The sequence below is a fragment of the Achroia grisella genome, unplaced genomic scaffold, assembly GCF_030625045.1.
Source record: "Achroia grisella isolate CSIRO2021 unplaced genomic scaffold, CSIRO_AGI_Agris_v1 utg1062, whole genome shotgun sequence".
Lineage (NCBI taxonomy): Eukaryota > Metazoa > Arthropoda > Insecta > Lepidoptera > Pyralidae > Achroia > Achroia grisella.
In genome coordinates this window covers 75,412-89,285 of record NW_026712566.1, presented here as the reverse complement: position 1 = coordinate 89,285, position 13,874 = coordinate 75,412, and the positions used below count along the sequence as shown (strand labels likewise).

Here is a 13,874-nt window from a genome sequence, read left to right as displayed (position 1 = left end):
TTCGTATTTAATTTAAGGAATACATAATTCATTTATATAGATTTTTATTACTTATTCCAATACTCTTGCGATAGCTGTTCACGATCAAAATAAAGTATATTGTCACTGAAAAGTAATAAAGACCACTGATGTAAGGCTGTAAAAGTATTTATTATTATTTATTGTTATGCATTTTATCTCAATCTTTATATAAATACTTCTAGGAAAAGCAATACTACAAAAATATTTAGTTAATTCGAGACTGAACTATAATTCATTAATAACGAGTTCAATAATAATAACGAGTAGGTATATACATGCAAAAGAACTTTCCTTACAACTGCATTCCTAAGTTCATTCTGTAATACCGTTGAGACATGCTTTAATTAAAACTAAGCATTAAACGCTAGATGAAATCCTTAGATTTTCAGAAGTTAAATTTATAATTTCTGAACTACTGGAGACATAAGATTTATAATAATAGTTAATACACGTTTATGGCGTAGTCGGATGCATTGACATATCGGATGGGTTAAATTGTTTTGTATCGGTGTTTCCATCACCGGGAAATCAATCAGAAATATTAAATAAAATAATTTACAACACACGAACATTTATTTGGTATCAGAAAGACTTGAACTTTATGACCTTTGGCTAAATAACTACACTCCAAACAGAAATAAAATAGAAAATAATAAATATCAATATGTCCATGAATAAAATTAATGGCACGGTGCCATCTGCACAGAAACTAAGCAGAATGCAGCATGGCCTCGGTGGTCAGCAGTTTAGCACACCGCTTTACTTCTGATGGCCGCTGGTTCGATTCATCAAACGGTGTAAACATTTGTATTTATGCGAATGATTATTTGTATTAGTCTGAGTGTTTTCTATGTATATTTTGTATTAGATGACAAAAAACATACATTTAAGTATTTGTTGTTTATCAGTTGTTCTATAACATAATTTCTGCTTAGCTTGGGAATAGATAGCACTATGTGGATTGTCCAGGGTTATTGCAAGCATTATTACTTGTACTATTACATATATAATGAATTCATTATGTAGAATATTGTTTTGTACGCACATAATATATATATAATACCCAAACAATGACAAAACGCCTACTAAATCTGGACAGGCACAACATAAAAATAATGATAGGGACAATGACGGGCCACTGTCCCTTAAACAAACATATGTACACAATAGGTGCTACAGACAGTCCCCTGTGCCGGGGCTGCTTTGTAGCCGAGGAAACGGCTGCTCACGTAATCCTGGAGTGCTTGCAGTGACCACACAACGTAATCAAATCCTCGGAAGGGTAAGGTCGCTCCGTGAAGCCTGCGAAGACACTTGGAGCTTTAGTAGCCTGGCTCTACACGCACAACGGCCCAAATGAGAGGCCAATATATATAACCTACATTCAATTACATTACAATACCCAAACAAATACAATCACACTCAAAATCTTTATATTATATGAGCGTGAGTCGAAAAAGCAACCATCGTAAAATAAGGCAGTATGTTAAACATATACCACCAATATTATAAAAAAAAAACTCGTACAACGACTTACATAGATACCAAAGTATGCCAATTATTGCGATAACCACCCTGTTTCTTTGTTTCCTCGATGTAAATACTAGAGCAAGGAGAATCATCATCATTAACATCACCACCACAAAAATCATTGTGTACCAGACCCAGATACAGCATAGCAGAGCATCATCCTAGAACCAGAATCGTAAAACTGTACCATAAATTGAATGTAGTAAAACAGAAGGAATCTTGTTTTCATAAAGTTATTACCTCATAACTTTATAAAGGGAGAAAAATGCAAAACAAACATGACTGTAATGAAATTTATTATTAACTTGTGTTGTGTATTTATTATAATAAGATATTTTAAAAAGCGCTTTAATATTTTTCTATTATACTGAAGTGCATGTCTATATTAATGATAATGGAATGGAGTAATCCCTTGAGGATACTAGCGTCCTTCCAGTCGAGGATCATAAGATAAGTATGAGGTCAAGTCAGCCAAATAAATTCAACAGGAATTAAAAGTGATAATTTCTAGGGGGGATCACATAGTCAATCAAATACGGTACATTGGTACTGTATTACTACAGTCAATACAGTCCCCTTCCCTCTCAAAAAATACAAGATTATCTTACCTTAAGAACGCCACAGAATAATAAGATACTGGCAGCAAAAAATAAAGCGACCAGTATCCAAATAGTGACGAGAAGATAACTGATAGACATAAATAATGAACAACCATATGCCATTGGATGCACCTGGAGAGTGGATAAATTAATATTATATTTGTACTAGATTTAAAGTATAAATTCCTCTAGAAATGGTTATAACTACGTACAATACAAACAGATGCAATTATCAATGAACCGGACTTCAAATCTGTACCAAAGAAAGAGTTTAAAACGGGTAAATTGTCTAGTTCTGTCATAATTGGACAATCTATTAAGACCTAAAAGTAATTCTAAAAATTATAATTATTGCAGTTCATTAGAATCCCCTTGTGAATAATTATAATTTTCCTGTAAACATTTGTTGTTTATGTTTGTTGATATTTTTCAATTTGACATATAGTATGCAAAGGTTTATAAATCATACAGCCTTAATCTTTAGGTTTTTTTTATATATCTATCACTTAATATTCATCCATAATATTTCTGTGGATCGTAAACGGAAAAGTAGCCAAAATAGCTTTGATAATGTTTTATTATATGACAATAAAAATGCATACTGTTATCATTTTTTTTTAGTCAGATTATATTATATTCAATTAACAATTCATAATAACTTATATATATGTAACTTAGTATAAAATATAGACGCTATAATAAGTAAACAATAACGCTTTTTCTCGTACACTTTGCAGTTTCAAAATAAATTATAGTTTACTCTAGTTTCTTACTTCAGTTATAAAATATGCTCTTTAAAAGAATAAATTTACTGGTCCGAGGATGTTTTACCAGCTCCCGCATTCTGTTTAGATTATGCAAAACAAAATGCGCCGTAATAAAATTAAGATATATACCCTATATACAGGAATTGTCAAAATATATATAAATTTTCCTTTGCCCGTGTTATTTAATAAAGAAATTCTCAAGTAAATATTTAATATGGCATCCAACGTATTTAATAGAAGTATGTAACATTAAACATTCCCTTTATAAAGATAAAGCAATTTAAAGTTTGTAGCTACCGGAGTGCATTACTGCAGCGAAGAGTTGGAGCACTACTTATAAATTAGAAGTTCGTTTTTTTATTTTCTTATTTGAAAGAGAGATACTGCAGAAATTCTAGATGTATAAAGTTTAAGTGTTCCTGTCCTGACTGTGTGTACTATCGTGCTAGTAGCGTAACTGTTACATCTGGTCGTAACCAGTTCATTGCAAGGGTCACCGCCTTTATCTTTGTATATATGCTTTACGTTATATAATAGTTTTTTAAATTGAACCCACAGTTTAAATTATGCAATAAATATTAGCTTGTGCACTTACGGGTCCTCGAATTACAGGCCCTATCGTGGCGAGACCCGTAATATTTTGCTCGGTCTGCCACTCTGTTGTGATAATACTCAATCGTGGAGTATCTTGACATATAAACTGCTTATATATATATATATGAAGAAACACTACGAATATCTCTCTGACGTGTATGTAATATACTGTAGATACTACTGTTGCATTGGCATTTATCAGGATCCAGGTATCGTGACTTCAAACCAGTAATTTCACTGCTATATCTTATATACACTTACATATGTATGTGTGTATATAATATACGTACATATAATGTATAGTTTGTTTTACTACATTTTGTCGCTAACATGCATAAGAAATATTTTGATTACAATATATACCTACTATATATTGATACTAAAGAAATCGCCTGCACATAGTCTGTTCCAAGATACATATGTTACCGGTGTTCGTAATATGAAATTCTTGAGTCACGATGCCCATAAATTTCCCTTTACAACTGAAATACGCCTAACAAGCATAACTGGTTGGATAAGATAATAAAGTTTAATATAAGCACTTTTGAATAGCCATGTTTTTGTTTATTCTACCACGTCCACTTTCTTCTATTCTATCACGCAAGTTTGCGTACCACGAAACTTGCGTGTTCTCGTTTAAACAAATATTGTTCAGTATTACATTTTAAAATTTTGTGTGAATATCTACAAACATGTCTGATTCCGTTTTTTAATCTATTTTATTAAATCGTCTTTTTATTAGGTTTTATCGTGTGGTGTGTTGGTGTGGTGTGTGTTGAGTACCTATACCATTTATGCAAGCTGGTGCAACATTCCATTATTATTAAAAATATAACATTATTTTTTGTTACAATTAAAAACCCCGCATGTCAGTTTTTTTAATGAGTAATGGGGCTGGCTGGAAACCAGTGCTGTATAGGTGCACCTCATTGTGGTTGTACTTATATCAGCAACGGCTGAGGCAGCTCCTATTACCAAATATCTATGTTACTTTTTATTTTGTGTAATATTTGTAAATTGTATTATTTGTGTTATGTTGGCAATAAATTAATTAATTAATAAATCAATTGTACGTTAAAGGAACAATTTAATAAAAAATATAATGTATATATATACTGTAATATACATAATTTTTTATATGACCCTTAGAAACAAATAATAACCTGGCATGTTACTAATCCAACAGTAGAACTTGATTGATAATCCTTTTGTTTCCAGATATAATCCCTTTGGCGTCATGGTAAACAAATGATGAAAGAAAAATTAATCCGCTGTTCACAGTATATTTTAATCTAGAATAATCCAATTAACCTTAGTTGGGAGAGTTCTGGGTCACAAAAAAGATTTTGTCAGAAATATTGTTCTTTTGACAAAGCTGAGCCAGCTTAACAGGAATAACAGCTTAACGTCCTCTGCAAAAACGAACTGGTCACATTTTTAAATACTTTAATTTTTAATTATTGAAATGATGTAATATATTGTAGTACCTAAACTTTCAGCAGTATTAAAACTTAGAAATTATACACGTGAATGTAACACGAGTTGTAAAACATACAAACATTCGCTAACAACAAACTTATTTTAACACGGCGAAGTCTTATAATGTTTGAAAAGTAATGAAATTTTTTAGCTGTTTTTGATTAATAATGACTGTTTATTTTTATATGTGCTCCAAATGCAACATATTTTAAGAAATAAGCTATTTGCAAATAATGTAACGGAGGCGCAGAAAATAACTATCTTTGTTTGTAACTAGCGAAAGTAGTTGCAAAGTTATGACTGCTTTAGTTATTTACACTAGAACTATTGGCAAAAGTATTGGATATTGAAGCCGTTAACTGAAATGTAGTGATTATTTGCTAAGTGGATTTAATAATAAATAATAATTTCTAATACAATTTCATACTATTTAGGTATGGTTATTTATTAGTGGTCTGTTAAATAATGAAGATATTTGTGCATTATTATACCCATGTTACTCCTATTAATGAAGGTAAGCAGATGACTTAGTATAAAGTAAATAGAGACGACTAGAGATAGTATCATCACGGAGCTATTAACAGTTCTTTTAATTTGATTGTGTTAATAATAATCTTACAAAAATACAACTAAATATGAATCTATGTAATACTGTAACAACAGTCTCTAATGGTTCTATAGAGGTACCTAGATAAAGAGTATCCACAATATTGTACTAAACTAGTTTTGTTTTTTTTGGCTCGGGCTTTTATAATTCTGCTATATGCTATTTTTAAACATTTCGCCATCTTCTATTAGTCCACCATTAGGCACCATGTGATACGGTTGAGGTTTATGAAACATATTTTCAGTTATATTCAACAAAAATATATGCATAATTTAATTTTTTTCTCCCCAAATTATTGGTCCTTCTTGTCACTATGACCACAATTATGTTTCTATTCTATTCATAATCGGATTACATTTAATTTCATCCGAAGCCTCTTGTGAGACAGATACCAAATTGAAAATAAATCTTGGAAATGACATTGCTCTGCATTGAAAAGCAAACAATACTCATTCGAAACGAGTCGCAAATGGTTGTTCCGATTGTTCCTTTAAAAGAAAGATGTTTATGCAGAACAACTATTAACGGGGATAACTTTACGTGGGTATATATAGAGTAAATTCTAAAGAAATAGACTATAATTTACTTTATTAAAAGTTTACTAACATAATAAAAATAAATACATGCCATATCTTTATGAATACCTTATATTTATATTATATTATACACGTAAAGCACCAACACCAAAACAAACAATCATACACAACAGATCTTTGTACCGTACAAGGAACGAACAAGTGACTATCGAAAGTAAGGCAGTTTTACCATCGAGGAACGCCAAATTTCATAGTTCTCAACATTGTTTTCATCTTCATTTTATCGTTTTCCCCTGATGGAAAATTAAAAAATTCTCAAAACAATCTATCACTCCAATCGATAAATAAAAAAAATAATCTATTATCAAAGACTGTATCTGTATGTATTTTTAATCATTATTATATAAACATATACTCAGCTTTTTTTATTCTCCATGTAAATTTTAATTGTCCCTTCATATTTCTATGACCATGTTATTTTCCTACCCCCATTTACGTCGAAACAGCGTAGAGCAGAAAAAAATTACGCTAAATAATTATACATAAATAATAGTAGTAATAAAAAAATATTTCAGGCAACTTGATATATCAACAAGTATAGTTTATATGATAAAATATTATATTATAACCCATATTATAAACATTTTAAGAACTAACAAATAACCCTATAAAATAGTGGCAGTTGACAATATTTGTAATTACATAAATCGCATCGTCACGTGATCCGACCCTCATGTCATTTTGACATATTTATGCATGGCATAAATTATGCAACTCGGAAAGTTACGTAGCCTTTTTTTCATATTCAAAATGCCTATCTTAAAAATAACTTACTATAAATAATTTACTTTAACGATAAGGTGGAAAGTGAGATTGTTTAATTAATATATGTATACAACCTCTTTTGTCATTGTTATGTGCCAGTATATTAAGAAAAAAAAAAAAAAAAAGTTATTTATTTAATCTGTCAAATATTAATTAATGTGTGACTTGTGTAGAATGAAAATGATAGCTAGTCCAGTGTGTAATTATTGTTCAAGCGGAGAAGTACAGACTCTGGATCATCTACTCTTCGATTGTCAACAATTCAATATACAACGTTTAGCTCTAATTGACAAATTAATGTCCATTTACAAGGATCTGAATATCCCGCGCACTATTCAGACTTTACTTAAAAATCAAGAAACATACAAACCAATTTATGAATATATTGTCTCCACAGTAGAAGATATCTGAAGAAAGAAAAAAGAAATTAAAATACAGAAATTATACCAAAGACAACGGCTGTATGGGCTTAGACTCTTTGCCTTTCCATTACGGATAAATAAAACAAAACAAAAAATTAATTAATGTGTGAATTTGAACAATACACCTAGATAAAACAAGATCAAGATTTTTCATTTAAAACAATTTATTTTTAAACATTTTATGGTCCTTCTTACGCCGATATTAACTTTCACTTCAGTGATACAATATATTTTCATACAATTTGGACTTTTGTTGTTTGCATATTACAATGGCTGATATTAAACCACATATTACTTTGTTGTTGCACAATTCAAACAAAATAGTGAAATTACTTACAAATACGAAGAAATGTGCTCGAGCTAAAATTACAAGAGGATATTTGGAGGCGCGTGTGGAGATGCTATGTGAGTACTGGTCGTCTTACAAAAAACAATATGACTACATTACAACTACGTATACTGAATCAGAGTTTAGAACACATAATTTTGAACCACAAGACAATTATGATTCTAGCGAAGAGGCTTATTTAGATCTCAAAACATGGATAAAAGATTGGTTGTATGAACATGAGACAAACAGTACAAAAATTTATGATAATAACACCACCAACTCTTCACACTCGAGACCTAAACTTGCACCCATACCACTACCTGTATTCTCAGGAGATTATAATAACTGGATTAGCTTCAGAGATTTATATGTTTCATTGATTCACAACGATAACAGCTTGTCAAAAATTGAAAAATTTCACTATCTTAAATGTAGTTTGACTGGCGATGCAGCGATTTTAATAAAGAATTTTACACTTACCGAAGCGAATTATCTAGATGCTTGGAAGAAACTGGAAGAGAGGTATGATAACAAAAGAGTTATTGTTAACAATATATTGAATCGTTTGCTCAGTCAGAAAAAGTTAACTATAGAATCAGCAAAAGGCCTTAAAGAATTATTGGATACTACTAGCCAATGTCTTGACTCACTAAAGAATCTCAGTATACTGGTTTCTAATTGGGATGCAATCTTAGTTTATATTATTGTTGGGAAGTTAGACACCGAATCACACAAACTTTGGGAGCAGTCTCTTGGTAACTCTACTGAGATTCCTACTTATGTCAATTTAGCTTCATTCTTGGAGAACAGATTCAGAACACTAGAGATGATTAGCTCCACACAAGTAAAAGATATCTCTAAGAATCCATATGCATCACAAAAAGTTACATCTGTCAAATCTTATGCTACTGAAGTAAATAGTACTTGCACATATTGCTCACAGAACCACTACATATGTCATTGTAAAAATTTTGCTACGCTATATATCTGAACGTCAAAAGTTTGTAAAAACAAATAACATCTGCTTCAACTGTCTAGTTAAGGGTCATTCTGTGAACCAGTGTCGGCAAAGCACAACTTGTAAGAAATGTAGACGACGTCATCACACTTTGCTGCACATGTATACAAACCTTAACGAGTCAGATATATATAGTCTACAGAGAATCCTTCCACGTCTTGTCACACAATTAGCACGAAGACTGAAACAAATGATAAACAAATCCTTTTAGCGACAGCTCGAATTAAAGTAATCGCTAAAAATGGTTCTACTCACATTCTCAGGGCACTCATAGACCAGGGCTCTCAAGCTTCATTTATGACAGAGGCAGCTACACAATTGTTAAATCTTGATCGCACACCTGTAAATGGTAAAATCACTGGAATATCCAACTCACATGCAGTTACTAAGTCCATGGTAACTCTCACAATTCACAGTACAAAATCATCACACTCACAATTTGAAGTCAATGCCTATGTACTTCGAAAACTGACTTCTTTGCAACCGTCTCGAGAATTCCCACAAGATACTTGGCCTTCTTCAATGCAGCTAGATCTAGCCGATCCTGACTTCCACAAGCCAAGTTCTATAGATGTTATATTAGGTGCTGATGTGCACGCTCACATAATTCTCGATGGAATACACAAACACAAGTCTCTCGTTGCTCTTAATTCTTGCCTTGGCTTTGTTGTCTGGCAGCGTGTCACATACTGATGCACCAATACACAATAGTATTGTCACTCACACAAATTTGAGGTGGATCAGTTACCTAGGCAGTTTTGGGAGATCGAAGATGTACCTCAAAAAAAACACATGTCAACTTTAAAAATAAAATGAGAAATTAGTACACGCAATGATGATGGTCGATGCATCGTTAACTTACCTTTTAAAGCCTCCCACAAGTCTTGGTGATTTGAAAATCTTGGCTGTCAATATCTTAAAACAAATGAAGAAGCGATTTTTATACAAACCTGAATTTAAATGTCACTACAGTGATTTTATAGATGAATACTTATCACACAAATACATGAAGATGATACCTGAAAAAGAATTTAACACTAATAATAAAAAACATATATACTACTTACCTGACCATGCTGTCCTCAGGCCGACGAGCTTGAGTACGAAGTTGTATGTAGTCCTCGATCGTAGTGCTGCACCTGTGAACAGAAAATCATTAAATAATGAATTATTGATTAATCCAACTGTATTAGACATTCGATACTTTATAAGGAGATGGAAATTACATAAATTCTGTTTACTCGCAGATATACTGAAAATGTATGTACAAATACCTGTAGCTATGAAAGACAGGCTACTTACTGTTACTTTTGATACGTTTTGTACATCTTTATTGCACCAACTGACAGACGATGAATGCAGTGAATTTCTCAAGGAATCTGAAATACTGAAAGAAGACTTTTGTATGGATAATTTATTAACTCGTATACCAAGAAAGGAAAATGCCATATTTTTTCAAAATCGGTTAACGGAATTATTAGGTCGAGGTGGCTTTCCTTTACACAAATGGTCGTCTAATAGTAAATTGTTATTGTATCAAATTTTGAACCAAATAAAATATTATTTTATTACAATCACTATTAAGGTAGAAAACACAATTAAAACTTTAGATATTGTATGGTATTTACGAATTGATAATATTGAACTATTTTTAAGTTTAGAATTTAAATCTCACAATGTTACAAAACGAAATGTAATCTCTACGATAACTGAAACTTTCGATTCTTTTGGTTGGTTAGCAATTTATATTATTGTACACTTTATATGTTGTTATATTTTTGTACTTAAAATATGTATCCAGAAACTTTGGCTAGCTGACTTGGACTGGGATGTGGAGCCACTATCAGAATTAAAAACCGAATGGTTCGCTTACCTTAGTAATTTATCACACATAAAATTCATTCCCTTTCCAAGGTGGTTCAGTGTTACAAATATCACTACTAGGATAGATTCATATTGTTTTGGTGATGCACTTTGCGATGTTTACGCTGGTGTTATATACAGCCTTGTTAATAAATTACTTGATCATTGTGTATTCGCACGAATTAATTCTACTATAGTTTTCAACTGGTTAAGTAAAACTTCAAGTACTAGGATAACATTTGTTGCTTATCAAACTGCACAAATTTTAATTCTCACTAATTGTAACCATACTCATACTTTTAACAATCCTAGTAATGTAGAGTCACGTGGTTTAAGTCCAAATGATTTGACATGACAGTCAAAACTGTCTTGGAATGGAGTTCAATTTTTAAGTCAAACTCACAGTATTGTAAGTAATTATTCTTATAATCCTATAACAAGTATAAAGAGATAAAAACAAAGATGAATACTTAAATTTGTACAACTGTAAATAATGATGTTAATGATTTCATAAACACGTATTCAAATCTTTTAAAATTTATTCTTGTAACTGCTTTCATGTAAATTCTATATTTTATTCACTGCTGTAAAGGTAATATTAATTTAATCAAAGTTGATTACACTTCTTACTCAACCGCTTCTGAAATAAAAAATACGTTACTTACATGTATTCCTTGGTTACAAGCTATCAATTTCAGTAATGAAATTAAGATCTTAGTTCAAACCTAATGTGTTCATAAAAGCAGTAAGTTATGTACTGTTAATCCATTTCTTGATAGTATACCTAGAACAGACTAGTTAATGCAGAGATATCAAATTATTTAAAATATCCTATTATTTTGAGTAATAAATGTCACTTATCTAAACTAATAGTCTCTGATGCACATGTAAAAACTCTGCTTGATGTTTTGTATCTTACCATTGAATTTTTTCATTTGATAACTGTATACCTTATTCACACAATAATAACTGATACTTTTGTTTTTAAACTTATTGTAAATTTATGTTTTTCACTTTTGTACTGGTTTCACCCTATAGTATCTGTAAAGGACTATAGTAGTCCTTTGGGCGGCGGTATGTTTAATTAATATATGTATACAACCTCTTTTGTCATTGTTATGTGCCAGTACTCGTATTAAGTAAAAAAAAAAAAAATATTTAATCTGTCAAATATTAATTAATGTGTGATTTTGAACAATACACCTAGATAAAACAAGATCAAGATTTTTCATTTAAAACAATTTATTTTTAAACAGAGATGCTCTAAAAATGTTATGTTAAACAAAGCACTTAACATGTCCACACTTCACTGTTTTTTATTTGTTATCGATGTTATTATCACCAAAGACTAGTTAATGACTAATAATTTAATACACGATATTCTTTGGATCTAAGTTGTGGTTTAAACCAGTGTTACAAATCTCTGAGTAAAATAACTAAATATGTAGGTATTAAAGGAAAGGTATTGTTAGTTGAATGAGGGATAGGGACTAAATAGGGCTAGCTATTTTTTATTTTATTTTAATTTGTTAGGTCACCATCAAACTTTACACCAACACAATTAGGTACATTGCATATAACATATTACAATATATTTAATATACTAATCGAAACTTAATAATATAACTATAAGGTATATAATATACAATTATATTATTATATTGATATAATATAACTACGACATTTATATGAAAAATTTGCTTGCAATTAATAAAACGTAAGACGTAACAATTTTATGTTAAAGAAAATATATATTTTACAGCACTGATTTAAATAAAACTATTGAGAAATCTGCGGAATTTACAACAACTGTCTCTAAATATGTCCACTGCTGAGTGATTCTTTGAATAATCGTTGTAAGTTCTCATTAGCCAGGTTAAAAATTATTGTACTTTATAAAATATATATCTGAAGTCCATTTCCTCATCTTATCATCTTCCACCAATACCATAAACGGGCTTATTAAAAATATATATATAATTTTTATCAACAAATGTTGTTTTAAAACCAGTTTCAAATGAAATACTGATGCACTAGTTCCAAATGCAATATATAAATATGATGGTCTGGAATATATTTCTATAGTTTTGAATACTTTTTGTTTTGATAAATCTTGTTCTTGTTTTTTTTTTCTACCTGCATAACCTACAAATTCTTTACAATTTTAAACTAACTTCCTTTTTTGTCAGGAACATAATACTAACACAAAATTTGTATAGTAACAATTTACGACAAATTCACCCATAATCTTAAATGTCTATAGTTCTGCTGAATATTTTGCCGTCTCTGTATTTACCTATTATTATTTTTTCATTTAGGCTATATGAACATATATACTTCATTATACATAACTGTAACTTGGTAGTATATTAATTATTATAGAAAAGTATTACTATAGATAAAATACCGCTAAGGACTGCTTTGTTATAAATTAATATAAAATGTCCTTGCCGAGTTAATCTTTAAAGAATGGAATGTTTGCAAAACGATGGTGAATCTTGAGTATGGAAAATTCATTAAGAAACTCTATTAGTAAAGAATATTGCTCGTTCAGAAATATATGCTTTTCGGATTATAAAAATAGGGCTATTATCTATGAAAAATTTAATCTGCTTAACTACTTATACATTATAGAATATACTATTATATAGAAAATAAAAATTATATCTTAAAATCTACCACCTAATATAACCGTATATTGTGTATGGGACCAAAAATTTGTAATAAAAATCTTTTCTTAAATGCACAAAAGACGTACCAAATAATATATTTAAGCATAAAGTAAAGAAATTATTCAATCTAAAATTAATTATAATTTTCTTCTAAGTATTATTGTGTGTTCCTATTGTTACTTTTATATTATCGTCATCGTTCTTTTTTTTTCATTTTACAACAATTATATGTAAATTTTATGAAATATTTACGTACTTCGAATGATAAATCTATACCTAGTATATGTTTATATAATCAAGCATGTTTTTTATATATATATAAATCTATTGATCTAACTCCGATTTTGAAATCATTAATGAAATATGTACAATAATAAATTTTAAAAACATACGAGTTATGTTTCTTGAGTAACTTACTGTTTTTACTATGAAGAATATGATAAAAGACGTTATAGAATATGTTGTTCTTAATTTATTTATTAAGTTTTTGGAATGCCTTCATATGACTTTTTTTTATTTTATGTATTGAGCCACAAGCCTAAAAAGCTACGGAAACATTTCAAATGACTATTCCAATATAATTTATTGATGTATATAGTATCTGATGCTA

The 13,874-nt window shown here is 30.1% G+C and overlaps 2 protein-coding genes across 2 annotated transcripts; one reads left to right on the top strand and one right to left on the bottom strand.

Moving 5' to 3' along the window:
* Positions 1 to 28: 28 nt before the first annotated feature.
* LOC131855520 (uncharacterized) lies at positions 29 to 2,452 on the bottom strand. The gene is made up of 4 exons (XM_059206796.1): positions 2,363 to 2,452; positions 2,160 to 2,282; positions 1,559 to 1,712; positions 29 to 105 (listed from the first exon to the last, which is right to left on the bottom strand). The coding sequence occupies exons 1-4, from the start codon at positions 2,450 to 2,452 to the stop codon at positions 29 to 31; spliced, it is 444 nt and encodes a 147-aa protein (XP_059062779.1).
* Positions 2,453 to 7,649: 5,197 nt separating this feature from the next.
* LOC131854440 (uncharacterized) lies at positions 7,650 to 8,702 on the top strand. Its single transcript, XM_059205556.1, has one exon. The coding sequence runs from the start codon at positions 7,650 to 7,652 to the stop codon at positions 8,700 to 8,702; it is 1,053 nt and encodes a 350-aa protein (XP_059061539.1).
* Positions 8,703 to 13,874: the final 5,172 nt, after the last annotated feature.

Bases quoted from the DNA above. Each gene is read 5' to 3' on its own strand.
- LOC131855520 (XM_059206796.1), bottom strand. From the start codon at position 2,452: ATGACAGAACTAGACAATTTACCCGTTTTAAACTCTTTCTTTGGTACA. The intron at 2,283-2,362 runs GTACGTAGTTAT...TCCACTCTCCAG, and splicing joins TAATTGCATCTGTTTGTATT to GTGCATCCAATGGCATATGG. The intron at 1,713-2,159 runs GTAAGATAATCT...TTCTGGTTCTAG, and splicing joins TATTCTGTGGCGTTCTTAAG to GATGATGCTCTGCTATGCTG.
- LOC131854440 (XM_059205556.1), top strand. From the start codon at position 7,650: ATGGCTGATATTAAACCACATATTACTTTGTTGTTGCACAATTCAAAC.